We start from the raw sequence: 27,834 nt of genomic DNA, 5'->3' as shown, positions 1-27,834 counted from the left end.
CCAGTGTGAACAAGACAGATTTTTGCAACTCTGCTTCCCACTTACACAGTATGTGACGCACATATGAAGCCCGGCTTAACAATGACGCGCGATCTGATCTGATTGCCCTATGAGCAGTGTGACTTGTGATCTAAGGCTCGCGATGGGTTAAATGGCCATCTGGCCCTTACGTATCCGCATGAGCTTGCAGTCTCTGCCATGTCACGTGATCCATGACACTGCAGAATCTAGCCGCTATCAGTGTCCGGCCATGTCACCTGTCAAAGGCATGCGTGTGATTATTTCCTATGCACATAGGCCCCATCATATGCCCCAGCTAGGGCATGACCTCGAGCATACTCTTCACTCATCATTCTCAGCAGTCTCAGCATTCTCAACATCATTCAGCACTCTCAGCATTATTATTCACTGCGTCCAGATTCAGACACTCAAGCACGCCCCGATTCCCATTTCCTCTGTCACTTTTCTATTCTGACAGTGAGCCGCGCTTCCGACTCGATGACGGATTCAGTGCTGCCGTGCGAAGACTTTTACGAGCATGTGTGCGGGGGATGGATGCACACGACCAAAGTTCCTCCATACCGCTACGTTACCAGCACCCGCTTCGAGGCCCAGATGGCTGTCGATGACAAGATCATTGGTCTGTACGCCAGATGCTTTGTGTGCAGTGTTCTGCCTGCGCAAATAAATGCGATTAAATCGGTCACGTATTGGGAGAAATTGTTGCGTTTAATCATCATTTTGATTGGGGCATATTAGCGTACATAAATGCGATTAAATCGCTCACGTATTGGGAGAAATTGTTGCGTTTAATCATCATTTTGATTGGGCATATTAGCGTGCAAAAACGGCACACATGCAAGATCTGTACCGCTTAAAAAAGCTATGTACCATGTCGACCCAGTAAAGATCCGTTAAATAAATAATCTTTATCGTGATCACCCTTTAATACACTGCACAATGGCTTGAACTGTTTCATTGAAATTATCTTGTTCCACCCCCTGCAGGTACAATCTTCAACAAGTTCACCGTAGTATCCGGCATAAGTTTAATTTGCTGTAAAATAACCGTCATTTTGTGAAATTTAAGCATTTGCTAAATCTCGCAAGAGACGAGTGCAGATAAATAGAACTCACATAACCAACATGTGCGCGCACTTCTTGCCTAAACGGTAACGTCTACTAATGTTAGGCTGGTGCAATGGTGGAGAGCTTCGTTTGATGATCAAATGGATGGTGACAGAAGACACATCAGTCATTGCAAATTATTTTACGTCGTTCACTAAAACTCTTTATCCTGCATGCTTCATAATCTGAGCATATAACGATTCGTGTTTGTAGAGGTTTCTGGAGAAAACTGTACATCGTTTCTTTTTCACCCTGAATTCATCTTCGCTGCCATTTTGATTGTAATTTAACTTTTACTATCATGGTCGTCGTAACACAAGCCCCTATATATGTGGGTGCTTTTCACAGCAGACAGTTGAGGTGATATGTGTGATAGACAGAGGCCAATAGCTAGCTACTTGTTTACAGAACAGGCAAGGCACGTTTGACGGTAGTTAACGACAAAGTTGTCAGCTGTTAATAAAGTAAGGGTAAGCTCAGTTGTGAAATATATGCTTCTTTCGCTGATCGTAGTCTGCCTATAGGTTATTCTCTTTTCAAGTACATTCAAAGTTCCATATGAATGCAGCAACGGTTGCGGAAGTTCGCACGTTTTGAGAATACGTGTACTACGAGATGTAGCGAACTAAGATTTGCAAACGCGCGCTATAATTAGTGCAGCTTTTTCATACACAAGTGGTGAAAAAGACATTCTTTGATATATTATACTAGCGAAAGCTATCGCCCCTCCTTATTATAAATCATAACCTACTGCTTTGTGCATTCAGATGAAGTTATCGTTCTTTAATGGCTAAGCTATACTTGAGTGTGTTCGTAGTCATTGTCAAGAAAAATAAGAAAATAATTAGTTAGTACCCCTGCTAATTTCTTTTTATATGAACGATGCAGTCGGGTGCGCCCTTTAGTGCTTGAGAAAAGAATAGAATATTGTTACCGGGAAACGCGGGACCAAAGTGACGTGCTCACTGACAATGATGACGACTGAGGAACGCGACCACGACGAAGCGTTGAGAAAGAGGACGACGCTGACAGAGTGGATACTGCACGGCTACTGAAGTCTTAGCGTCGAGTTCAGCCCATCGCAGTGCCGTTACATTAAGTACATCCCCGTAACATCTTGGTGGAGGTCGCGGGTTCGACACAATCTGACGCTGGATCTCCGCAGCAGCCGTCACCTCGGAACCGTCACGATGACAACCGACGCGGCTCCATCTACCTCCGCAACTCCAACTGTCGTCATAGCCCAGACCCGTGACCCTGGCCCATTCTGCGGTGCAGATGAGGTCGATGTCGAGGACTGGCGTTCGCGTTATGAGCGTGTTAGCCAGCACAACACGTGGGACGCCACGCTGATGCTGGCCAATGTCATCTTCTAACTTACTGGCACGGCACGCGTGTGGTTTGAAACACATGAAGCAGGTATACCCTCCTGGGATGTTTGCAAACAAAAACTTTGTGACCTGTTCGGAAAACCGGTTGGTGGTCAGCTCGCCGCCAAGAGGGACCTCGCAACACGTGCCCAGACATCTACCGAGCCTTATAATACGTATAACAAGACGTTCTGGCCCTGTGCCGAAAAGTTGATACAGACATGACAACTTGATAAGATGGGGCACATCCTCTAAGCATAGCCGACGATGCCTTCAATTAATCTTCTACTGTGTGGGGACTGTTCTACGGTTGACTCCGTTCTGCAGGTTTGTCGACATTTCGAGCAGGCCAAACACAGACGCATTGCCATCGCTTCAATCGGCTCCCCAATACTGCCCCTAGCTCCACGTGCGAGGATCTGCCAACCCTAAGGCAGCCTTCCAACACTGAAAATGTGACCCGCGTCGTGCGTCGTGAACTAGAAGCGCTCGCTCCTGCTGCATCCAACCCGCCCTCCTCGGACAGCAACCTAGTGACGATATCCCTCATTCAAGCCGTCGTTCGTCAAGAGGTTGCCAACTTGGGCGTCCCCTATGCCACACCGTGGAACACCACAGTTCGAGCCCCGACCCTCCCATGGTCGCCACCGCTATGCCCCGCAACACCTACACGCCACGCTACCGATACCGCAATCCTGATGAGTGGCGCACCCCTGACGGCAGGCCGATCTGTTTCACGTGCGCGCGTATTGGCCACATCTCTCGCCACTGCCGCAGCCGCTGGACATCACCACCTCGACGTTTTCCTTAGGTTGACCGGTACTCTGATTACGGTCACTGCCGTTTCACGCCTCGTTATGAGCCGCCCCGCACCGATACCACTCCGCCTCCTCCTGTGCCCAGCCGCTCTCCTTCCCCGCAGGCCCGCCGTTTCGGTTCACCTTTTCCTAGCCGAGTTCCTCACCGTCCTCTGACGGCCGCTTCACGGGGAACTAGCCAATGCAGCTCCCGGAGGTGACGCTGCATTGTTACCCCGACCTGGAAATCCTCTACTGCCCAATTCTTCGCCCTGTAACCTCCTCTCCCTGTTCGTGGATGGTGTTCCCGTCTCTGCCCTCATTGACACTGGTGCCCATGTCTCGATCATGAGCTCATCATGACTTTTTAACGGCCCACTCTGCCCTTATCGACTGCTCCAGCGGCCTTCTTAGTTTGGACCTACCTGTCTGCTCAGAGCACCCTCCATCTACACCCCGCCTTCGCTCCACCGAGTTCGCTCGCCTACCCCCTGACTCTGTTTACCTACCTCTGTCACCTTTCCCGCCTGTGTCTGACGGTGACTATGTTGCTTGCGCTATCACCGAGGTCTTTCTTGAATGCAACGTCGTTCTTCCTCATCTCATCGTACGTGGTACACAGAACAGCACCTACCTTCCTATCCTGAACTTCAGTCTGTCACCCCAAGTTCTCCCCGAAGGAATATACCTTGCTACCTTGTCCCCTCTCACAGACCTGCACCATTTGGGCACTCACTCCTGTCCCACATTCAAGCGTACTTCCAACACCCGTATTCCCCACCACAATTACCGACCCTATTTCCGCAATGATTGCCTCTGACCTCAGCCCCGAACACGCTCAGGACCTGCACAACCTTTTGTTATCCTTCTCCGACATTTTCTACTTTGCAGCCAGTTTTTTGGGCCAAACATCAGTTGTGACTCACCGCATTGACACCGGCGATGCAAAACCTGTACATCGGAGGCCTTATCGTGTGTCCCTTTCTGAGCGCCAAGTCATCCAGCAGGAGGTCGATAAGATGTTCGGCAACGATATCATCGAACCTTCGAACAGCCCCTCGTTAGAAAGAAAGACAACAGTTGGCGCTTTTGCGTCTACTATCGACATCTGATAAGATTACAAAGAAAGATGTTTACCCGCTGCCGCGAATAGACGACGCCTTGGACTGCTTACATGGAGCCCCCTACTTTTCCTCCATCGACCTTCGTTGCGGCTACTGGCATATCTCTGTTGAAGAACAAGGCCGCGAGAAGGCAGCTTTTGTCACACGCGATGGAGTTTACCAATTTAAGGTTATGCCTTTTGGACTTTGCAATGCCCCTGCTACGTTTGAATGAATGATGGACTCCTTACTCCGCGGCTTCAAATGGACGACTTGTCTATGTTACTTGGATGACGTGTTGTCTTCTCGACCTCGTTCGAAAGCCATCTTCGTCGCCTTTCTTCTATCTTAGCACTTTTCCGCCGTGGCGGACTTCAACTGAACTCAAAGAAGTGCAGTTTTGGTCGCCGCGAAAGTGCTTGGCCATTTGGTGAATGCCACCGGCGTGCAACCGGATCCCGACAAAGTTCGCGCTGTCAGTGCTTTTCCATCTCCCCGTTCACCCCATGATGTCCGCAGCTTTACAGGACTGTGCTCGTATTTTCGCCGGTTCGTCCCAAACATTGCCGCTGTTGCTCGTGCTCTCTCCAACCTGCTGAAGAAAGGCATTCCTTTCTCATGGGGACCAGAGCAGGCTAACGCATTCTCCACCCTTATCGCTGTTCTCACCAATCCTCCTGTGTTGGCCCATGTCAACCCGTCTGCCCCGACGGAACTTTGCACTGACGCCAGCGGCCACGGTCAGTAAGTAGTTGACGGGGAGCACCATGGTGAAGTATGACGTCGTACAAAAGGAAGTCAGCAACGTCTGTGGCGCAGCTGGTTGGAATGGCGCGAGTGATCACGTGCCGCGTGGCATAATCGTGGCCACAGCGATTCATTTGTTTCCTGACAAGGACTCGGGAAGGACCCAGGAGGTCAAGGCCAACACAAGAAAATGGCTCAATCGGGAGAGCAATCAGCTACAGGTGTCCAGGTGGTAGCACAGGGGTTTCTTCAGGCATTGACAGAGGAAGCAAGCGGCTACATAAGGTTGGACAGAGCGGTAGAGTCCAAGCAAAAAGAAACGCCGGCGCACGCGGTCGTATGTGCGTGAGAGGCCAAGATGACCAGCTGTAGGGGCATCGTGCATTTGTTCGAGAACGGCAGAGCGTAGGTGTTGGGGAACGAAAAGCAAGTGCTCAGCGCCAGCAGGTCGCATGTTGCGGCGGTATAGCGTATTCCCATGAACTTCCTTCATGGGAATACGCTATACCGCCGCAACATGCGACCTGCTGGCGCTGAGCACTTGCTTTTCGTTCCCCAACACCTACGCTCTGCCGTTCTCGAACAAATGCACGATGCCCCTACAGCTGGTCATCTTGGCCTCTCACGCACATACGACCGCGTGCGCCGGCGTTTCTTTTGGCTTGGACTCTACCGCTCTGTCCAACCTTATGTAGCCGCTTGCTTCCTCTGTCAATGCCTGAAGAAACCCCTGTGCTACCACCTGGACACCTGTAGCTGATTGCTCTCCCGATTGAGCCATTTTCTTGTGTTGGCCTTGACCTCCTAGGGTCCTTCCCCGAGTCCTTGTCAGGAAACAAATGAATCGCTGTGGCCACCGATTATGCCACGCGGCACGTGATCACTCGCGCCATTCCAACCAGCTGCGCCACAGACGTTGCTGACTTCCTTTTGTACGACGTCATACTTCACCATGGTGCTCCCCGTCAACTACTTACTGACCGTGGCCGCTGTTTTCTTTCCCGAGTTGTTGAGCAAATACTTCGTTCTTGCTCCGTTCGGCACAAGTTCACCAGTGCGTATCACCCTCAGACGAACGGCCTTGCGGAGCGTATTAACCGCACACTCACCGACATGCTCGCAATGTACGCATCCGACAGTCATCGCGACTGGGATATTAGTCTGCCATTTGTCACCTTTGCATATTACTCTTCGCGTCATGACACTGCTGGGTAGTCTCCATTCTATCTTCTCTTTGGAAGAGACCCCTTACTGCCCTTCGACACTTTTCTTCCCGCCGCTGGCCCCGTCACAACCTATGCCCGCGATACCACGCCCGAGCCGACGCTACTCGCCAGATTGCTCGTCACAATCTCACCTTCTCTCAAGAAGCCCAAAAACGCCGCTACGACGCTCACCACCGCGATGTGCACTATCCTCCCGGATCTCTGGTGTTGCTCTGGCTTCCGTGCCGTCGTGTGGGGTTGTGTCAAAAACTTCTGCCGCACTACACAGGTCCTTACTGTGTACTACGCCCAGGGACCGACGTGACCTATGAGATTGCACCGCTCCACCCAAAGTCACCGACTGTTACACCCACTTCCGAAATCGTACATGTCGCCCGCCTCAAGCCATATTACCCCCCCTCCACACCGCACGCCTAATACGCACCGGGACGTTGCCTTTTGCCGAGGGGGGTAGTGTTACCTGGAAACGCGGGACCAAAGTGATGTGCTCACTGACAAAGACGACGACTGAGGAACACGGGCACGACGAAGCATTGAGAAATTGAGAAAGAGGACGACGCTGACAGAGTGGATGCTGCACGGCTATTGAAGTCTTAGTGTCGAGGTCAGCCCATCGCAGTGCCGTTACATTAAGTACATCCCCCTAACAATATATAATAAATTGTCTTAAATATGTTATATTAGCGCAAGGCGCTTGTTCAGTTGCTAAGGAATGGGTTTTTGTCCAAGGTATATTATTATTCTATTGAGACATTTAGATGAGATAATGCAGGCTGTAGTGTTCAAACTGCTTCAACATTTATTTCAGATTTGCTGAACAAGACTATCGTCCCTTATACCAGTCAGCATGCCGTCCAAAAAGCTGCCGCACTTTATAAAGGTTGCACCAATATGGGTGAGCGACAACTATACAGCGCTGTGCACCCTACTCACGAAAGAAAGGGTTTCTGTCGAGCTTTTGAATGGGACGGGGCTTGTCATAAGAAAAGTTTACATGTGTATTGTACATTTTGTTAGTTTTGCATATTTCGACCTTGACTGAAAAAACAAAACGTGGTGGGAACAATCCAATAAACTTCCTGCAGCTACGCAATAGTTAATGGCGCAATTTCAAACATATTGACAGCTGGTTGTAGCCAAATATTTTGTTGCTTCTCTTGCTTGACGTTTCAACACTAAGGCCGTTGTGGATGAAGACAGTAGCACTCACTCCCGAAGCCACGGCGGCCAAGATTTTCTCAAAATATCCTACGTGCATATTTTTTCAAGTGCGTGCAACACCTCCGCATATCTTGCTTAATACACACTCCATCAGATGCCTGCGAACTAAGCTGATTTCTCTGAGATGAGATTGTAGATAAACACAATATGCTTAATACCTATCTTATTAATGTTCTGTGTAGCAGCCAAGTATCACTTTAATGCATTATTTTGTGCATGATTTTCATCCCCTACCTTTTTCCTATAGCAAATTAAACAGAACTTGAATTTAAGATTACATTTATTTTATTTTAGTGCATAAAGGAAATATATGATGATGTTGAAATATAATATTAAGCATGCCAACGTGTTATTTTTCACAAATGGAGATGGGGGGAGGGGGTCACGGATAATGGCAGCTAATAAGGAGATAATGTTGTCGTGCAAAGTGCACGTTGTGCTCTACATTAAAACTGGATGTGACACCGCAATTTGCGCCTGCTGGCACAGACGCACCAAAAGTAAAAGGGAGAACGGGAGCGGTGACTCATGTGGGCGAAACTGCAAGCCAGCTAGCCCTATAAGCGGATGAGCAGCAGAACGCGAGAGTTTATTAGAGCATGCGAATGAACCATCTCGATCTTGTGATGCTCCCTTTATCAGCGGCTTGAGCGGAACCTTGCTACTTCGGCGGCGCGGTGCTCCGCGGCTTGACAATTTATGCTTCTTCGCGGACGTTACGAAACCCACCATTTTCCATCTGTGTAGCCGTCCTGGTTCGAGCAGCTATCGATGACGAGACTGCGATTCTGCATAGATACGCGATGGTAAATGGATTTTGTAAAGTTCGAAAGTTAACCGTGGTCGTTGCGCATATGGAAAGGGTTGGCATTCGTGGCGTATCACACAGCGGCAAGCCGTCGAGTAGCGCCGTCAAACTGTTCTAGCAGCGCGCCATGACACAAGCCGCCGGTAAGGCGAACATCACAACAGATATGGGTCAGCCGGATATACCCACGCCATTTCCCCGGCTGCGCATCAGCTGAGAGAGCACGCTGTCATGCCGTTTTATTTAATGCTGTCATCACCCGCGCTCCGTTTAGCTTCGATGTACCTGCGTATGCCTTGCTGTGATGTTTTATCAACATTTGACCCTGTACTCGCAAACAGAGGTAATAAGTATTAATAATACTGTTATTTCTGCCTCAAAAAGTACATGGACAGCTATAACTATTTTGTATTGTGTTAAAGTCACTGGTCAATATGTAGCTCTTAACTTATAAAATATAATTCAACCATCTTGTCCAGTATGCATTGATTTGCTTCAGTATTGGGCGTTTTTTCTTTTTAATAACGATGTTCTGCAAAGGAAAGTAATGCGCACTCATATGAATATTTCATTTGACAGTTACACATAATGCCTCTTGCTAAGAATACGCTACTTTCTCCTCAAGACATCTATAAAACCACCTTATTCGGGCATAAAGAAAACGGCGCTAATAGAAACATTATCACGTTAGATAACACTGGTAACCAAGGTATAGCAATGCGCACTTTCCGATACATGCCAGAGACCACAAAAATCCACGTAATATATCATTGACTTCAGATGCTGCACTATCCCTCCCAACTTCAATTTTGTCCCTTTGGCCATAATAACTTAACGGATTGTTTTACGAAGCGCAGTTTTTATTTTTGTGTAGGATAGTAATATATTATCTACTGAGCTGGACTTTCCCACTTGAGGTGAATGAGGACTTATTTGTGTGTATATTTTAGGTACCCGTTAGGAAAAAGTATTAATATGTATTCTTTTTTTCTTAGGCAATTTTGCCGTGCTATTGGGGGGAATTGATTTAGGAAGAATCGTTCAGACGTTTCTCCTCTATAGGTATCATCATCTCGTTTTTGAAAAACGTATGAAAACTTTTCAAGCTCTGTCTCTCGTAGGTCAAAAGGTGTTGTTAGAGACACAAGAGGATGGTCCTAGTATATCTGCTTTAAACAACTTTAATGACATTAATCTGCCTTCCTCATTGCCCTGCGAACCATTTCGGCATACGCCTGAAGCATATCAGTGAAGTCATCGCGGCTCTTAGGCAGACAATTGCCTTCTAGCTTCGCCACAGTTTCCAGTGGCAATATATGTGATATACTAGACGGAGATGATGCAGGTATCTCCTCACCACATTGCCTATCATGAGTGAGAAGTCTCTCTTCCTGCATTTACTACACATTTTGAAAGTAGTAGTTGCTTACAATTTTTGTTTGCTCGGTCTCGATATTCCAACAGCACAGAGAATATTTTCAACAGATATCATTGATAGAATTCTCTTAACAGATTGGCTGGCCAAAGCTATTTACTTTCGACGCCAGCGTTGGTATTGTTAAGCAACTCCATTCTGAAGCATCATACTGGAGCGACCCGCGTGGCATGCATCAGACACGTGCCGAAGAGAAGGAAGCAGCGCCGGCACGAGAGCTTAGGAACGCTCGCGACCTTCGCCTCAGTCGGACACGGCCGCCGTCACGTCTTGAGCTGCTCCTTAAATAAATGTGGCCCCGATCGCCCCTACCTGGCGATCTCTACATTTGTGGTGACCCGGAGAACCATGCCTTCACCCGGTGGAGTCTGAGGATGGCATATTGGGAAGGCCCGGCTTTCGACCCCCCGCTTCCGATGTTCCGGCCTGCAGGCGTCGGCGGGTGGTTCGCTCAACTGGAGGCTGCGATGTACTAGAACTGCATCACCATCCAGCAGTTCAAGCACGCTGTCCTCTCAGAAATCTTACCACCTGACATCCTCTGCCGGCTTGCCTGCCCTGCCTCGAGTTGCCGGCCATACGATGAGCTACCGTCCTGGCGTACTTCAGCAAAAGCTACTGCCCGCTGCCGCTCTACGACGCGGTAGACCCGCTTTCGCCGCCAACAGCATCCGCAACCTCACCAGCATCACTCTCGTCTGCGGCTGCATCCTCGGGGCACAGCACGCCGCAGCTGTGTCCGGCCAGCTCCCTGCCACTCCTCCCTAGCGCATCCAGCCCGACTGCTCTCCCACACGTATCTCTTGTATCGTCTACGACACAGTAAGCGCCGCCTCAGCTATTCCATCCTCTTGTGCCGTCACTTACACTCCTATTATACAAGTGGCAAGCTTTATAATAATAACAATAATAAGTTTATTTCCGGGTTCAACTGGAGGGTTTCCTAGATAAAAGCTGCCTTCGCAGCTTGACAGTGTCCAGGAAACCCTTACAAGCAGCAGCAGACGAGTGGTGAAGGAAATCTCCAAATCTGTCATGCATACAGTTGTCCACATTCAATAACAAAACATTAAATACGCATGGAAATTCACAATAAGCTTTAAAGTAAATGGCGCAAAGAGAAAAACAGTTGAAATGCGCAGTTTTTAAGGGAAAAAATGTCAACTGGGCAAACATTCAGCAATCTACAAACAGAAGCATAAATTCACATTTGAACAAAATATTTGCACAGCTCGGCTTTTGTGTATCTTATTGTATTTTGATAAGTGTTTAAAACATGGGGCAGGTTGTAAGATAGCATTTGTAATTTATAATCAGTGCGAAAACGTGGTACATTCCATGCATTAGTACTTCTTTGCATGATTGTGTGCATGTTAGCACGATGCGTCTCCAAAGATGCTAAGGAAGAATAATATTCGGCAACGGATGCCTTCGAAAAATACATGATTTGTAGTAACCTATAATTATACAATTGATCAGCACGGATAATGTTACGGGCTTGGAATCCATATTTGGAGGTTGTCGCATAAAAACATTAGCTATTATTCTAACAATTTTCTTTGGCATTACGAGAAGCTTATTTATGTTTACCTTGGTCATTGTGGCCCTCACTAAACTACAGTAGTTAAGGTGAGAAAAAAATTATGCGTAATAAACTTGTAGTTTACACTTCATAGGTAGAGTTGCACGACATCGCGAGAGGACCCCACAGGCAGAAGAGAGTTTTTTGCAGATATGTTCAACGTGAGCATTCCAGTTTAAATGAGATGAAAAATATACACCAAGGGATTTATGTTCCTCAACAATTTCTATTTGTTGGTTTTCAAACTTCAGTACACAGTTTGGTGTTGTCGGCTTATTTCTTGCGCGAAATATTAGAGCCTTCGACTTTGCAGGATTTATCTTTAATTTATTCATCATTGACCACCTAGATAATCTATCCAGTAGGTCGTTACCTTTCGCTATTACATCATTGAGATTATGGCCTGAAAAAAGCAATGTGCTATCATCGGCGTAAATTACAAAATGAATAGAAGGATCTATAGTTACAATGTCATTTATATAGGTATTCAAGCGCTAGCATGCGAGTCGTGTGAGGCATCAGCACCGGACTTCAGCACGTGCCTCGATTTCTCGCACCAAGCGTCCTGCTCATCGTCTACAATCGCCCTCCATCGCGACTGCGCATCAGTGGGCTCCGCAGCCACCTCGCCCGAACACCACGTGCTATGCGACGCACCATCTCTGGTTCGTGTCACAGAGCCCATGGCCACTCATTTTGCATTAGTTTTGCACCTCCCGCTTTTCCAAGTCCCTATCAGGCAGCAACAACATGTCAGCTTATGCCTACCGCAAGTGACTCGTGCGTACGTACATCGCAGCCCACAGCCGCTGCCTTCATCACGGTTAATTTTGCCCTCTCGTGCTGCAAGCTTAGGACGGTACATAGCTCTTCGTCATGTTCCCTCCCCAAAACTGGCTCGCCGCAGTGCTTTGCAGCATCCATTCGGTCAGTTCGTTGTGAGCATGAAGCCTGCCTTCAGCGCCATCGCATGCCAAGCGGGCAACCGGAGGATTCAAGGTACTGCCGCACTCTCCTCAACAGTCCCCCTTCGTCTACCGCTTCCTTTTACTCAGTCGCGACCTAATGAACAACACTGACGAAACCTGCTTGCCCCTTGGACTGCGACTTCGACACTAACTCAACATGTGCTTATGTGTATAGCCTTCTTGATAGTTTTTTTTTAGAGCAGTGCCTTTTGCTTAGACTGCGAGTTTCTTTTCCTTGTACTTTATTTTTCGACCAATCGTCTGGGGGAGGAGCCCTGTAGCGACTCGCGTGGCATGCGTCCGGCACGTACCGAAGAGAAGGAAGCAGTGCCGGCACGAGAGCTTAGGAACGCTCGCGACCTTCGCCTCGGCCGGACGCTGCCGTCGTCACCTCTTCAGCTTCTCCTCAAATAAATGTGGCCGCAGTCGCTCCTGCCTGGCATTCTCTACAATACAAAGAAGAATAATGGCGAAGGTCCCGACATCACCGCGGCAACGTTTCCGCGCTCTGGGCGCCACAACCGGGCGGACCTTACCCATTTGCTCTGGCAATGTAGTGCATTTCAAACTCCTAAAAGCGCCATATACAGTCTATTCAACGCAGAAATTACCGTACACGACTGTTCGCTGGTGCCGACACAGCACATATTTGCTGAATAAGAGGGGCGTTAATAAAGCTCTTATTATTGGCATGAAGAATAGCAGATACAAAGCTGAGGATTAAGTAGGAGTTTAATCAATATATACATACTCTGTGCCAAAGATTACGCACTCCTTCCCCTGATGGACACGCGGACGCAGACCATCCTTTTACACCGCTTTACTATTTGTCTTCTGGAAGAAAATGCACTCGAGAAATCCCTTCCGAGTCGCTCTTTGAAGTGTTCTCGCTTTGTGTGGTCTTATTGGAAATGAAGCTAAAGAAGTTATTTTGTGCGGGTGAATATGGACGACGATGCAATAATTTGTAGCCTACGACGGCTGTATGTGTCACCATCACCTGTGCTGAGGGAATAGATGCATTGACATGTAGCAGTCGAAAGGCTCTCGCAAGCGAGTAGCAACCTTCGTAGAGTAACTGTTGCGGTAAAAATGGTAGATACTGAATCTGCACCCAGGTTAACTTCCTTCACTTTTTATTCGAGTTATATACCGATCAGCCACCGAGATCCCGCAGTCTCATCACAATTTCGAAAACATTAACCAAAGACACTCGGCGACTCAATATGTGATAATCCAGGCGTGTTTAAGGATTTAAAATGTCCTGCATCAGTTAAAAACACTTTTATGGACTTCGACATTATCGCTCTAAACCACCATTAACGCGACATGACTCTTCTTTGAATGGCGGCCCTTCAAATACAGAAAACGAATCATTACGAGTGCTGCCAATTTCCCAAAGGATGCTGCCATTTTTGGCTGCATGCCCTAGCCTTATTTTGAGTGCTCCATTATAGACAGTTCTCATATTCCCTAAATGCATTGAGACGTGCGTTCATTCTGATCCTTGTCTCGTGCCCTTTTTGTAAATGTATGGTACTGATAATGCGAACTTTATGAACGCCCCTCGAATATGAGAATCAAAGCGGAGGGATCATGACGGTGTATGGATGTCGACCAAAGTACTCCTTATCGTGTCCAGCCATAGCAAATGGACAGCCCCCTTCCTCCTACCTGGAGATGTGACTCACATACTTTCCTCATTTCTTCCCTGGTCCTTTCCCTTTAAATAAGAGGCTTTCAAGCAATCAATCATTATCAGTTTTTCATAGCGATTCGGCCAGCTTCAATAAACTATGCAGCTATTGCTTTATTAGCATTATAGGAATAACACGAGGCAATAAGATTGTATGAGACAGCAGATCTCCCGCTCAGCATATTTTGTTTTCTTTTCAAACTGCTAGCCTCTTACGTGGCTTTTGTAGGGTAGGGGCACATCCTGAAAATTACAATCACGTCACGAATTAAACAGCACAAAAAGAACCGAGCACAATGGAAGTAACATTTGAATTAGATAATTATCATATGTGGTCAGTTACGCCGCATAATGTCAGAAAACTACATTAGTCCCATTATAATTGCCTCATTTTACCATTCAAAGTTTAAACTGCTATCCTGTTCATCGCGTCTTGCCATTAATTTATTCGTATTTATCACATTTCCTTGTTGCCTCTAGGCCCACGGGGGGGGGGGGGGAGTGAGGCTTCAGGATAGTCGTGGAAGGGCGTAGGGGGGGTCCGGTCGTTGATGTTAGAGACCCTTGGGCGTACGGACACGGCCATATATGCCGACTTAGAACATAATGTGATGTCTGTGCGGTCACGTCTGCGAAGCCGCCAGCATGTCTTTGCCCGGGGCTCTTGAGGATGCGGATATCAACCTGGACATAGCAACAGACCTGCCTCGACGACGGCGGTCAAGGCCCTGCGCGAAGCAACAAGCTCGCGTGGCATCGGAAACCCAGGTGCGGCGAACACTCCTTGACTCTGCCCTTGAAATTACGCTCTTCCCAAAGGCAGCGGTGGAAGAGGGAGGCATGCATTGCCGGCCCCGCATTGAGGTCGGTTTACCGTTAGCAAGAGCCCGCCTGAGAGAACAGACGCGCCGACATTATGATATCCTCGCTTCCGCAGTATCAAGAACCAAGCTACCCGTGCGAAGGTGGTGACGTATTCAGCGGCCTAAGTGAAGGAATTCTGAAGGCGGGTCTTTATTGTTCTGTATGCACAAATGCTAATTGGTGCTCAACGATTGACCAGTGCTCAAGGACGAAGGATTCCCTATCTGGGTACCAAGGGACAAGACAGTGTAGAAGAACCGGGGCATTTCTGGGGACATTGACAGAATTTCTCTAAAATCTCTACCATCATGTAAATAAATTTGCACTGCTCCTCGCTTCCGTGGTGCCTCGTCGCCTCGCCTCGCTGGCCTTCGCTACCTTCGGCTCCGGCCCTGCCGGCGTCGCAACAACTGGTGGCAGCGGTGGGATCGAGCCTGGCTGACCAACGGAAGACAGCACGCCGAGATCTCAGAAACTGACAGTTACGGAGTGGTGAGTGCTGGCATTGCTTTTTGGTTACCAGGCTGTTAAGATAAAGGTGTAATCTTCTCCCTGGTGAGGCCAGCCGCAGTAGCGTAAATTGAAGTACTTCTGGGTGGAGGCCACGGCATTGTCGCACTGCTGTCAGTTATGGATCTAAAGCGGCTACTCAAGACTCAGCTCGTAAGTCTGGGTGAGGAGCTAGGTGTTAGGATTAGTCCAGAGATGACGAAATCCGAGATTATAGTGGCGATAGAATCTTCGGATATCGAAAGCGGACTAATAGAAGAAGGATGGCAAGAGATTCAGAGATGTCAAGCGGTACAGAGAAAAGAGCTAGAACTGGAAGTTGAGAAACTCCACTTGGAAGTTGAGCTCAAAAAGACGATTGGTGTTCAATCAGTAAAGGCAGTTGCACGACAAGATCTTTATGACCTGTCAAAACTGTTACAGCCCTTCAAAGTTGGGCAAGACATAGGCCCGTATCTGGTTATTTTTAAAGAGCTTCCGAGTTTGGACGCAGCTCTTGGCAGCGATGTTTGTTGAGCTTGCTACCGTGCGAGGAAGCGGATATTACATCCGCTTCCTCAATAGGCTTTCTGCAGAGGACTCTGATGACTACGATAAAGTTAAGGAAAGCCTGCTCAAGAGACTTCGTCTGTCGTCAGAGGCTTTCAGGCAAAGATTTCGGAGCATTACGAAAAGTCAAGGTGCTAGCTATGCAGAGTTTGCCTATGAGTTGAAGGCAAACCTGATGGAATGGATGGAAGACGCCAAAGTCAATGATGAGTATAGCAAGGCTCTCGAAGTCACCGCTATCTAGCAGTTTCTTTCGAAGGTTCCAGGCCAATGAAACTTTGGGTCCTGGACAGGGCGACTGTCAGCTCGATTCAGGCAGTGGCCGAATTGGCGGATGAATATGTGTCCCGCTGAAGGAACATACGAGTTGAGTTTTCTTCCGCTAAGCCGGTAGACAAAGCGAAGAGCTCGACAGAACGCCAAAGGAGAGCTGCAATTAAGCCTAAAAGTGGAACAGTAGATGCTACAAGGAAGCCTATTTAAGTTGGGAAGTCAGATAATGAGTCGGAAACAAAGGAGGTTGATGACGGCTCAAGTAAAAATATTTTTGAGGCGCGGAAGCCGCTCATGTGCTACAAATGTCACGAAACCGGGCACATCGCTGCTGGATGCCGCTAACCAAGAGTCACATTTGCTTACACGTGCGATTAAGCGACAAATGAGGAGTTGCTCAGTCCATATCTCTTCTGTCTGACTGTAAACGGAAAGACTTGTTGGGTGCTCAGGGACAGTGGATCGACAATTGATCTTGTGCATCCGAACTGCGTTGTGCAAATTCAGTACAACGGCAAATGCGCATGAATCAAACCTATACTGGAGGAAGCAAGTGTTCCCACTAGCGGACGTGATCATCAGTGGACCGTTTGGTGAGGTTTGAACTGAGGCGGCGGTTTCAAACAAGCTACCACCCCAGTACCCATATTTGTTCTCTAACCGAACGGACCAACTTTTTAAAGAGGTAAAGAGGAAGGCAAAAGGTTGACAGGCGTTGTTCTGGTTCTCACGAGAGCCAAGGCGCGTGCTCTAGCTGCTAAGCTGAAGATGAGAGAGCCGAACTTAAGAGAGGATGTAGTAGAAACGCCTGACACATGTGTGCAGCCTGTAACTTTGCAGAAGTGTGGTCAAAAAGGAGAGTGAGGCTATGGAGCCAAACAGAAAAAATACTGAACTTGAAGTGCAACCGCCCACGCCACTCCGCGAAGGAACGGAAGAAGCTAGTTCAAACAAGCCAGAGCGATCAGAAAGCAAAGTGATCGAATGCGAGAGGCTGTTGGTGCTTCCGTCGTCAGATTCGCTAGGCCGAATTCTGATGAAGGTAACCAGAGAGACCCTTATTAAAGAACAGGAAGAAGATCCGACTCTCAAAGATATCTGGCCTATGGCAAAGGAAGGAGTCGCTCGTAAAAATTTTAGCTTCCCGGTGAGAAATGGAATACTGTATCGACACTACACCTGCAACAAAGGCCGCGTCTATAACCAGTTGGTAGTGCCAACCAAATATTGGGCCGAAATCTTCTCCCTTTGTCACGGAGAGAGTTTGTCTGGACACTTGAGGGTCTGTAAGACAAAAAAAAACCGTTTGCTATCGGAGTTTTATTGGCCGGGTCGCTTCAAGGACGTTGAAGAATATGTCAGGGCATGCGACACTTGTCAGATAGTGGGGAAGCCGCCCGATAGGAGTAAGGCTCCGCTCAAACTGGTGCCGATAATTTCGGAGCCCTTTCGCCGGCTGGTAGTAGACATCTTTGGGCCGCTCCCAGTGACAAAATTAGGTTATCGATACTTGCTGACCGCTATTTGACCAGCCGCAAAGGTTCTGGAGGCCTTCCCCATTAAAGAGCAGAGCTCGGTGGAAGTAGAAAATGCACTGCTGTCCATTTTCTCAAGGGTAGGATTTCCACAGGAAATTCAAAACGATCAGGGCACCATGTTCACTAGTGCTCTCACCTCGGGGTTCCTAGAAAAATGTGTAATTAAAATAATTCACAGCTCTGTTTATTACCCACAGTCGAACAGCGTTGAACGGTATCACTCAGTCATGAAGCGAATACTGCGAGCGTTAATCTTTGAAAAGAAATGCCAGTGGGACGTATGTATTCCCTCTATGCTGTTTACTTTACGCACGGTCACTCATGAGGCGACTGGATTTAGTTCGTCCGAGCTCGTGTACGGGCGGGCTTTGCGCTCATCTTTACGCCTTCTAAGAGAATCATGGGAGTCCAAAGACACAGATCTAACAGTAGTTGAATACATCTTGGACTTACTAGGAAGGCTTCACCGCTGCCGAGAAATTGCAGAAGCAAACATGAAAGAGGCACAGACAAGGGCGAAAAGTTATTACGACCGTAATTCGAGGCTGATGTCGTATCAGGAAGGAGAACAAGTCCTTGTACTGCGACCATCTCGATTAAATAAGCTCGAGGTTCAATGGCAATGGCCATTCAGAGTTGTGAAGAAGCATTCCGAAACAAACTACGCCATTGAGAGGAGAGGTAGGCGCAGAGAGATAATGATTTACCATCACAACCTCATTAAACAGTATGTGGCAGAGGTTCAGATAATTATTGTGGTCTTAAATGTCAGTGAGGAACTAATCACGGAAATTCCTCAAATGTACGGTCCTAAAGAAAGTATTGAGGCTGACGACGTTATGAAAGCGGCAGCGCCTGCTGAAAGCCTGACCAATACGCAGTGGAAAGATTTGCACACTTTAATCTCTGAATACGATGGTCTTCTCTCTCAGAGACCGGGGCGGACCACGCTCGTCGCTCATGATATCGAGCTAACTTCTGAAGTACCCGTAAAGTTACGGCCTTACAGACTGGCTCCGCAACAACAGGAGATACTAAAGGCGGAGGTAGAATGCATGCTCGAACTGGGAATTAAGAACCATGCGAAAGTGCCTACGTGTCACCTATGATACTAGCAGAAGTTCCGAGCAAAGACCGTCGTCCTTGCGTAGATTATCTAAAGTTAAATGCAATAACAAAAGATCAAACATACCCGATTCAAAACGTGGAACAGCGCGTAGAGCGGCGAACTACGTGTTGACTCTGTATTTAGTCTGAGGCTACTGGCAAGTGCCTATGACCCAACGAGCTAGCCAGTGTGCACCTTTCGTCACACCTATGGGTACCGTCAGACCTCTCGCGCTTATGGTGAATTCCAATCGCAGAGCAGGCGCACTTCCAGAGCAACGTTTTCTGCTCCTTTCGGAGCAATTGTCTTCCAAACGCAGATCCGGAACACGGATCGCGTCTTCCAAACGCAGAACAGGAGCTATTGCCGAGCAAGGGTCGCTCCGCGGAGCAGTCAAAACTGCTCCGCCGAAATCAGGGTACATCGGGGGAACCGACCGGAAGTTTACGTGACGTGACTTTCCGAGCGACGCTTGCGCATGCGCTAGCTAGCGCATCCATTTCCGGTGGCTCGCCGCGTTGGCTTCTGGTCTCTACAACTTGCCGCTCCATAGCAGACGATCAGTATTTGCCGCCGCGTCGCGTCGCGCTCTTGCGCTCGCTTTGCTTGAGGACAGCGAGTCGGAGAGCAGCAGTTCCGACTCATCTGTCGTGGAATCAAGAATCAACTATTTATATGTCCATCGTCCGTGTAAACTCAAAGCCGCGCACGTTACAGCTCGGCTCTGAAAGACTGCAAACATTCGCTACGTGAACCGAAGTTTTCTTCCATATTAAAGAAAGTGCTGAAGGAGTCTTACCGTGTGTGTCCGCGCTCGGATCTTCGAGCAAGGAGGATATAATTGCGTAAACGGCTGGTGTAACCTCCATATCAAAGGGAAGAAAGGCTGCAGACTTGCAAAGCAGACGACGCGAGCGCACGAAAAGCGCGGGCGAGTGCAAGGAATGATGGGTACTTTCTCCGTCTCCGTTAGTTCCGTTTGCTCGCGAGCGCCACCTACCTGCTCCGGCCGGAGCAAGAGTATTCGAAACGCAGAGTCTGGGAGCGTGCTCTCCGCCGGGTTGAGGCGTTCTGTGATGGAGCATGCGCGCTGCTCCAGTTCTGCGATTGGAATTCGCCATTAGTCTCAGCCTAAAGAATCCTCCGTTCTGTTTTTGCAGAGTCATGGACCGAGTGCTGAAGGGTGCAGAGAGTTACGCTCTCCCATATTTAGATGATATAGCTATATTTTCAGTTGCTTGGGGAGAACATCTTTCTGACCTTCACGACATTTTCGGCCGTTTGAAAGGTGGAGGTCTTACTGTGAAGCCCGCAAAGTGCCAACTGGCGCGAGCAGAAGTGAGATACTTGAGGCATGTCGTGGACAAGGTAAAATGCTGCCAGATGATTTGAAAGCTGAAGCAGTCTCTGATTTCCCGCAGCCGCAAAACAAAATTGGAATAAGAGCATTCCTGGGGCTTACAGGGTATTATCAAAGATACATACCCCGTTACTCTGAACTTGTCGCTCCTCTGACCGATGCTCTGAGAAAAAACGCTCCGGAAAGGGTACGATGGACCAAAGAAATGGCCAGTGCTTTTCAGGCGCTTAAGGCAGCTCTATCCAACTCCCCTGTACTGCGTGCACTGAGATATGATCGACCCTTTATTGATCAACGTTATGAGAGTAACCGTGGTTTAGGCGTGATTCTATGTCAAGAAGACGAAAATGGAAATGAACATCCGGTGCTCTTCGCTAGCAGGAAGCTGACAGCGACCGAAGAGGCCAATAGTGCATGTGAAAAACAGTGTGCTTGCCTGGTTTGGGCATCTCGAAAGCTGGCATGCTACCTCTACGGAACCCCTTTCGTCTTTGTAACCGATCACTGTCCGCTAACATCGCTATCACAAATGTCAGGCAAAAACCCTCGATTTCTGAGATGGAGCCTCGCGCTCCAAAGATTTATGTTTTAGCGTGCGATACAAAAAGAAAGGCAAATGCTAACGTCGATGGCTTGAGCAGTGCCTATTGAGTCTTAATTAGTGGGCAAAGAAATATTCTTTGGTTTAACACAAAGTGTTTATGCGATGAAATTTTGTCTTTATAACCTAGTGAATTGCTTGTTGTTCAATAAAAGGAAAATACATTCTTTTTAACTGCAGTGCGATCATGACCGTGATTACTATAAGGGGCAGAACTTTTTCTAATCACGCCACAGCCTAGCTGCCGGAGAGTTTTGCTGGCGCTGGCTTTGTCTGTGGCTTCAGCCTTTGCAGTTTAGGTGTGACACACCCCTTGAATGAAGACGCTGATCTCTTACGTCAAGCAGCTGACACTCCTCGCCGTCCGAGATCATCCCGTCGGCGGAGGAGATGTGATGCCTGTGCGGTCACGTCTGCGAAGCCGCCAGCATGTCTTTGCCCGGGGCTCTTGAGGATGCGGATATCAACCTGGACATAGCAACAGGCCTGCCTCGACGACGGCGGTCAAGGCCCTGCGCGAAGCAACAAGCTCGCGTGGCATCGGAAACCCAGGTGCGGCGAACACTCCTTGACTCTGCCCTTGAAATTACGCTCTTCCCAAAGACAGCGGTGGAAGAGGGAGGCATGCATCGCCGGCCCCGCATTGAGGTCGGTTTACCGTTAGCAAGAGCCCGCCTGAGAGAACATACGCGCCGACATTATGATATCCTCGCTTCCGCAGTATCAAGAACCAAGCTACCCGTGCGAAGGTGGTGACGTATTCAGCGGCCTACGTGAAGGAATTCTGAAGGTGGGTCTTCATTGTTCTGTATGCACAAATGCTAATTGGTGCTCAACGATTGGCCAGTGCTCAAAGACGAAGGATTCCTTATCTGGGTACCTAGGGACAAGACAGTGTAGACAAACCGGGCTCTGACTATTGCTGGGGACATTGGGAGAATTTCTGTAATATCTCTACCATCATGTAAATAAATTTGCACTGCTCCTCGCTTCCGTGGTGCCTCGTCGCCTCGCCTCGCTGGTTCTCGCTACCCTCGGCTCCGCCACTGCCGGCGTCGCAACAATATACTACGCAAAAAACAAGAGGTGGCCGAACGCTATAAACCTAAGGCGTACAGAATGAGTGTCATATAACACACATTGAGAGGGCGCGATTGTATAATTCGAATTCTCTGTCAGGACAGGACTAAAGAACACGACACGTTATGATGAGTCCGATTCTTTTGTTCGGTCCTGTGCTCTAACTTCAATTATGCGATGCTCAACAAGAAAAACCTAGCCCAACTTCAAGGATTGATGCGCAATGGTAGATCCAACTGAATACCATGATCAAAGGTGGTGTATTTTAGTTAGCATGGGCTTCTCCCTTCAAAGAGCTAAGTAACTTGTGAATAATGTCAACTCAATGACAAAGCAGCAAAACAGAACCGTTAAACTGCCACTTCGAACTTAGAAGTTAGTGCAGTGCGCAGCACGTTTATTTGAAAAGCATACGTAATAACTTTGCTGTTCCCTTCAGTATACTAGAAAATTGTCTTCCGACTTCTCAGCGGAGGCGCTGCACACCACCGCCTAACCTTAATTTAATTAAATGGTCACTGCGCCTTTTCTAAACTGTATTCGCTGCTCTTTACACATGTTACACACTTTTTGCGAAGTTTTGAGCATACTTCAGGTCCCGTTCAGAAACAAGCTTTTCGCATCTCACGTAGCGTTGCCTGCCTTCTGTTTCAAATACATGCTTAATGATATATCAAAATAAGTAACCAAGAAATCATTTAGTCTCTGTTGTCGAGAAATATACTGTTGTTGGCAGAGGTGGGCAACCTCCTGAGGTCGAAACCTCATGAGGTCAACCTCAACCTCAACGTGACCTCAACCTCACGGAGTGAGGTGAGGTCTACAACACCTGAAATATTTTTGAGTGAGGTCAGCAAATGAGACCTCAACCTCATGCGTGAGTTTGAGGTTGAGTGAGTTCGTAACTTAGTGAGGTCGGCTTGTGAGGTTTAAATTATTGTTTCCCACAGCGATAAAATAGCCGGCAAAACACCTGCCATAATACCTGTCGTGTACACTCTTTTGGCTACGAACGCGCACATAACGAACAGTTTGCGTCTGTGCGTTTGCATTCGACACGAAAAAAAAAAGTAGAGGGAGGGGGGGGGGGGGGAGGGTGTAAAGTGCAGCGCGGCAAACTAGTGGGGTCGGACGACGGCTGCAAATTCGAAAGAAGGTGAAACAAGGTCCAGCCACCATTCCGAGTGAGTTTGGGAAGTAGAGAAAGTCCGCGCAAACTCGAAGGGTTCCCAGACCTACGTGGGTGTGTCGGCTTCTCGAAAAAAAAAATCCAGAATAGTAGAAAAGAGCGAAGCGCAAGATCCAGCAACCAAGGAATTGCTTGGGGAGGATGGCACGAGAGAGGAGGTTTTAGAGAGGCAAAGGGAAAGAACAAGGATGCAGAAGAGACGAGAAGTCACCCCACGAAGACTGTATTTTAGTAAATCAAATCTGCTGTTGCTGTTATATATGGGACGATTTAAAACGAAATAAAGCAATTGGACGGTAGATCGTAGTTGTATCAGTGCAATCCACTCTTTTATTATTATTATTAATAATATATTATTATTAGTAGTAGTAACTAGACATTAAATTAACCCTTACATAAAAAGATAAATTTAATATTCCCTTCTCGAAGAATCATTGAAGAACAGACAGGTGACTGTCTGACTGTTGTTTAACAGGTGACTGTCTGTTAAATAAACATTTATATGTTTATCGAGGGCCTCCCCTCCGTTTTACAGCTTGCAGCCAAAGTGGTGGGCGCGCCTTTTGTTCATAAGCTGGCTTCTGCTATTGCGGCTCCGCAGCCGGTGTCCGATCTCAACTAGCGGACAAAGCGCGCACTCGGGAACCCCTCGGTATTTCTTGGAAAGTAAGCCACTGCACATACGCACGTCTCTGGGAGTTTGTGAGTTTTAGGTATTTTTAAGTGCGTTTCTGTCAACGGGGCCGATAGTTACAAAGACAGTGGCAGTGTGGGCCTGAGAGCAAGTTGTGTGCGCGGTGCTCAAGCGTGTGAATGCGAGAGTGAAGATCTGCGTCTCCTCTTCTCTTTAGGTTGTCAGTACACTTGCACCACCCCTATTTTTCCTCACTTCTTATTTTGGTTTGTGTGTCACTTACCAGTGCCCCCTCTCGCGTTTTTGCACCCGCGTTTACTCACAACCAGCCGCTTTTCTGCGGTACGGCCAATCGTCACCCTTCCCCTCCCCCCCCCTCCGCCTAAGAAAAAAAAAGACAAAAAAAATCAGAACAGACAATTCTCAGATTCTTCCTCTCGCAACATTCTTTTCTTTTTTTTTTTTGCTTCTTTAGCTTTTGATTCTGCGCTATACCCCCGACTGGCATATTCCTGCTGGTCTAAAGAAATATAAAGACAGGCCCTTCTTGCTTCTCGGAACACCGCGGCGGCTGCGCGGACCTCTGTCGTTTGCCGACCATGCAGGCATCTCATCGTTTCGCAGGAGGGACACGCTAGTCAGTGTTCAAACTCTGCTCTTCCTCCGTGTAGACGCGTTGCCACCCTGCTCACCACCCGCTAGTCTTCCTCTGTTGACGAATATTGTGCAGTCGAAGAAAAACGAAACAACTCCCGTAGCATGGGTTAAGTGTTCGCGCTTCATTCTTCCAGTGGGCGTGGTTCTCTCGTCGCGAGTGGAAGCTGGTGTCTCAGCCCCACGTTCTCATCGACACCAATCATTCCTGGAACGTCTGCTTGGAAGTCGCCCCCAAACGGCGTCGATGAGCCGCCCGAAATTGGCAAAAAAAAAAAAAAAAAGCAGCATCTAAACAACTTGCTGTGTTCTTCGCCATTTACCGTGGCCGTCTTTTTCAAGCGAAGACAGGCAGCCATGCCGTGGTCGGCGACTTGCTGTAATTTATGACGGAAGTTTCCGCCTTTTCCAGCTGAGGCCTGCCCCTTCTTCTTCGAGGTCTATCGCATTGTTGCGTTCGGCGTCGAGGGTGCATGACATGGTTGCGGTTATGGCAGATATAGCAAAATAATCTAAATATACCGACGATGATGTGTGCGCGCGCAGTTGTCGAATTGACAAAGACATCGAAGGCCATTTCCGTTACAATAGCCACGCAAAAGAAACGAAAAGCACTGTAAACTTGGAATGCATTCACTGCGACAAGAAATTATGTGGAGAAGGAAACCAGCTTTTAAGCTTCTCTCGGCATCTCAAGGTAATGTGCGAATTATCCCTAATCCAACGTATTATTTCTCTAACTTACATCAATGATAAAAGGAATGTTTTGGGGCTGCAAATTCACCGCTAATTATAAGTAGAAGGAGGGTAATCTTTCCAATAATTTGTGACGGCGTTTATTCTATACAGCACAACCCACTCGTCGGGATTATCGAAAGTAGCGCAATGTCAAAAGTCAAGCACGCTTTACCTTTTCGTAACTAAACGTCTCTGCATATGGCAACATTTTGTTCTGTCCGCCTCTTGTGATAGGTCCCACGTCACAAGTCAATTTGATAAAAGAATGTTATGGTACTACAACTTCCATGTATATGTAAGTGGTCGATCTACTTTTTGTTTTTGTAACAGAGACGTAACACTGAAGAAACATTAGATTGCTTGTGATTTTGTCATCCGATTCGATTTCAAACCGCAGGAAATTGCCTTCACCAAGAAATTATGACTTGCTTGTCATGAGGAAACACTATTTGACGGTCACAGATATGTGCGACGTTTCACTGCAGACCTTCGGGGGCTTGCATCCAGCAGCGCCAACGACACACAAGCATTACAGCGGGAATTAGGTCAAAAGTCACCATATCAAAATAAATAAAAATAAAATTTGAAGAGTTCAAACTCACCAATTATACTGCCGTTATTAGGTCAGCCTGCTATGAATCAGTAGCCCCGCTGGCAAATGTTCATTTCAATTTTTTTTACTTTACAAGTAAGAATCATCATATTCAATGTTGTTTAAAATTTATGTCGTCATTCTGGCGTGTCACCGCTCAGGACTTGTGCCATGACGTTTTATAGTTAGCGCTCTGAAGAGAAAAACCTTTCCTTTTTTTTTTTTGAGGTTGAGCGACCGACCTCAAACTCACAGTTTGAGTTTGAGGTGAGGTTGAGTGAGGTCGGTGGTGGCATCAGAAAAATTGAGGTGAGGTCACCTGGTCAAACCTCAACCTCAAAGCGTGAGGTTGAGGTTGAGTGAGGTCAGGAAATTTTATTGAGGTTGAGGTGAGGTTGCACTTTTTGAGGTCAAATGCCCACTTCTGGTTGTTGGTGGGTGCACTGCACTGCAGGGATGCGCAACACTAAGGGCACGAAGCCGCTCGAGAATCTTCTGGACGCGTACGGCATTCCACGGTGGCCCATTGTGCACGCGGACTTCCAACTGAACGTGATGAACACCCTCGCCAACATGATCCGTGAGCTAGGCCTCAGCGCCATCGTGTCGGTGCGGGTTGGCCCCGACCACCACGACACTCGGCGACACATCGTCTATGTGAGTGCGCCTACGGCTAGAGTGAAATTTTCGTTAGTGGAGAATCGGCTTTGAGATATCTTTTCATTCGGAAGCTTTTCTTCTCACATTCTTTGCGTGAACAGAAAGTGCAACAAGAAAATGTCCTTCGGAACTGTCAATCATCCAGATATGTTTATTACTAAATCATAATTTTGAGTTGATTAGTCATAGTCATGATTACCGTGTCTTTCGTCATCTTATCACAAGAACTATTCCGGTGTATTGAACGCTCCTTATGTTTAGCAGCGTTAAAGTATGAACATGTAGGGACGCCCAGCTGCTACCATGGCAACGCACTCCATGCCCAGATCTGTCTGAACATGCCAGACGTTGTCATGGTAGCAGCGAGGCGTCACTACATGCCCATGCTTTAACGTTGTTAAACATAAGGAGCGTTCAATACACCGGAATAGTTCTTGTTCGATTTGAACAAATGAGTTCATTGGAAAGAATGCTACGATTAATCATTCCGTATTTCGCAGCTGCATCTCAAGAACGTTTTTTCAACGCTGTATTAATTCACTAATTCTTGGGACCAGTCCAAAGGTTAGTGAAATGAGGCTGAAGTCTCGTCCAACGTCCGCTCTTTTTGCGCCGACGTTCATCTGTAATGCTACAGGCTGATTTACGTATATCTGGATGTTTCGTGCAGTACGCAAATTTCCCGCTTTACGTTTTCACGATGCATTTGGCTTGGATGTGTTTGCATGAAAAATACTTTTATTAACGAATTTAAATCTTGAAAAATAGACAAATATATTGCCCGGATCAGGACGAATTTGTTATTTAACTACGAAGTTTCTGGGAAAGCTGTATAGCTTTCCTTTGCAGCCGTATGACTGCGCTTAGGTGGACGTCAGCGTGTAATTACTCCCTTATTTTCGCGCTTTCGTAGCAGCGTATGACTTCATAAAATGCATTAAAAAGATTTCTCGATGCTACCATATGTTGCCCTTTCTTAAAATGCAGGTAGTTTAGCGATGAACGCGCTTATAGGTCATAAAGTTCCCGTTCGTACACCCCGGCTACTATATCAGGTGCATGAGGGTGGAAATGTGACGTGAGCAGGTAGGAGCTGTGAATGACTTGCCATCAACAATTAACGTATACACGTTGTCAGCAAGAAGGCCCTATACACAGCCGTCCAGTTCTGAACGCCGCTTTCTGTGACTGGCAGCAAGCCGGTGAAAGGATACAGTTCCTAACCCGGTTACCGGCTGAGGGTATCGTAGCCGCGAAGGTGTTTCGGATCTATAATCATTACTGCGTTTGTTTTTTCAGTTTAAATTCGTGAATGCAAATTCGAGTTCTGCATCATGTGAACTGCAAAGAGCAATTAGATAAATATAAAGTTCGAGCACTCAGCCAAGCGAAGTGGGAGGAAGA

General features: G+C 47.6%; 1 protein-coding gene across 1 annotated transcript; it reads left to right on the top strand.

Annotated features, from left to right (window-relative positions):
• The first annotated feature begins 498 nt into the window (after positions 1–498).
• Positions 499–27,426, top strand: LOC146209855 (neprilysin-1-like). The gene is made up of 3 exons (XM_084581341.1): positions 499–640; positions 26,225–26,427; positions 27,418–27,426. The coding sequence occupies exons 1-3, from the start codon at positions 499–501 to the stop codon at positions 27,424–27,426; spliced, it is 354 nt and encodes a 117-aa protein (XP_084437467.1).
• The last annotated feature ends 408 nt before the right edge of the window (positions 27,427–27,834 follow it).

The sequence above is a fragment of the Amblyomma maculatum genome, chromosome 1 (genome assembly GCF_055883805.1).
Source record: "Amblyomma maculatum isolate TAMU_Amacu chromosome 1, ASM5588380v1, whole genome shotgun sequence".
Taxonomy (NCBI): domain Eukaryota; kingdom Metazoa; phylum Arthropoda; class Arachnida; order Ixodida; family Ixodidae; genus Amblyomma; species Amblyomma maculatum.
This window is presented reverse-complemented; position numbering and strand designations above follow the sequence as displayed.

Bases quoted from the DNA above. Each gene is read 5' to 3' on its own strand.
- LOC146209855 (XM_084581341.1), top strand. From the start codon at position 499: ATGACGGATTCAGTGCTGCCGTGCGAAGACTTTTACGAGCATGTGTGC. The intron at 641-26,224 runs GTCTGTACGCCA...ACTGCACTGCAG, and splicing joins TGTCGATGACAAGATCATTG to GGATGCGCAACACTAAGGGC.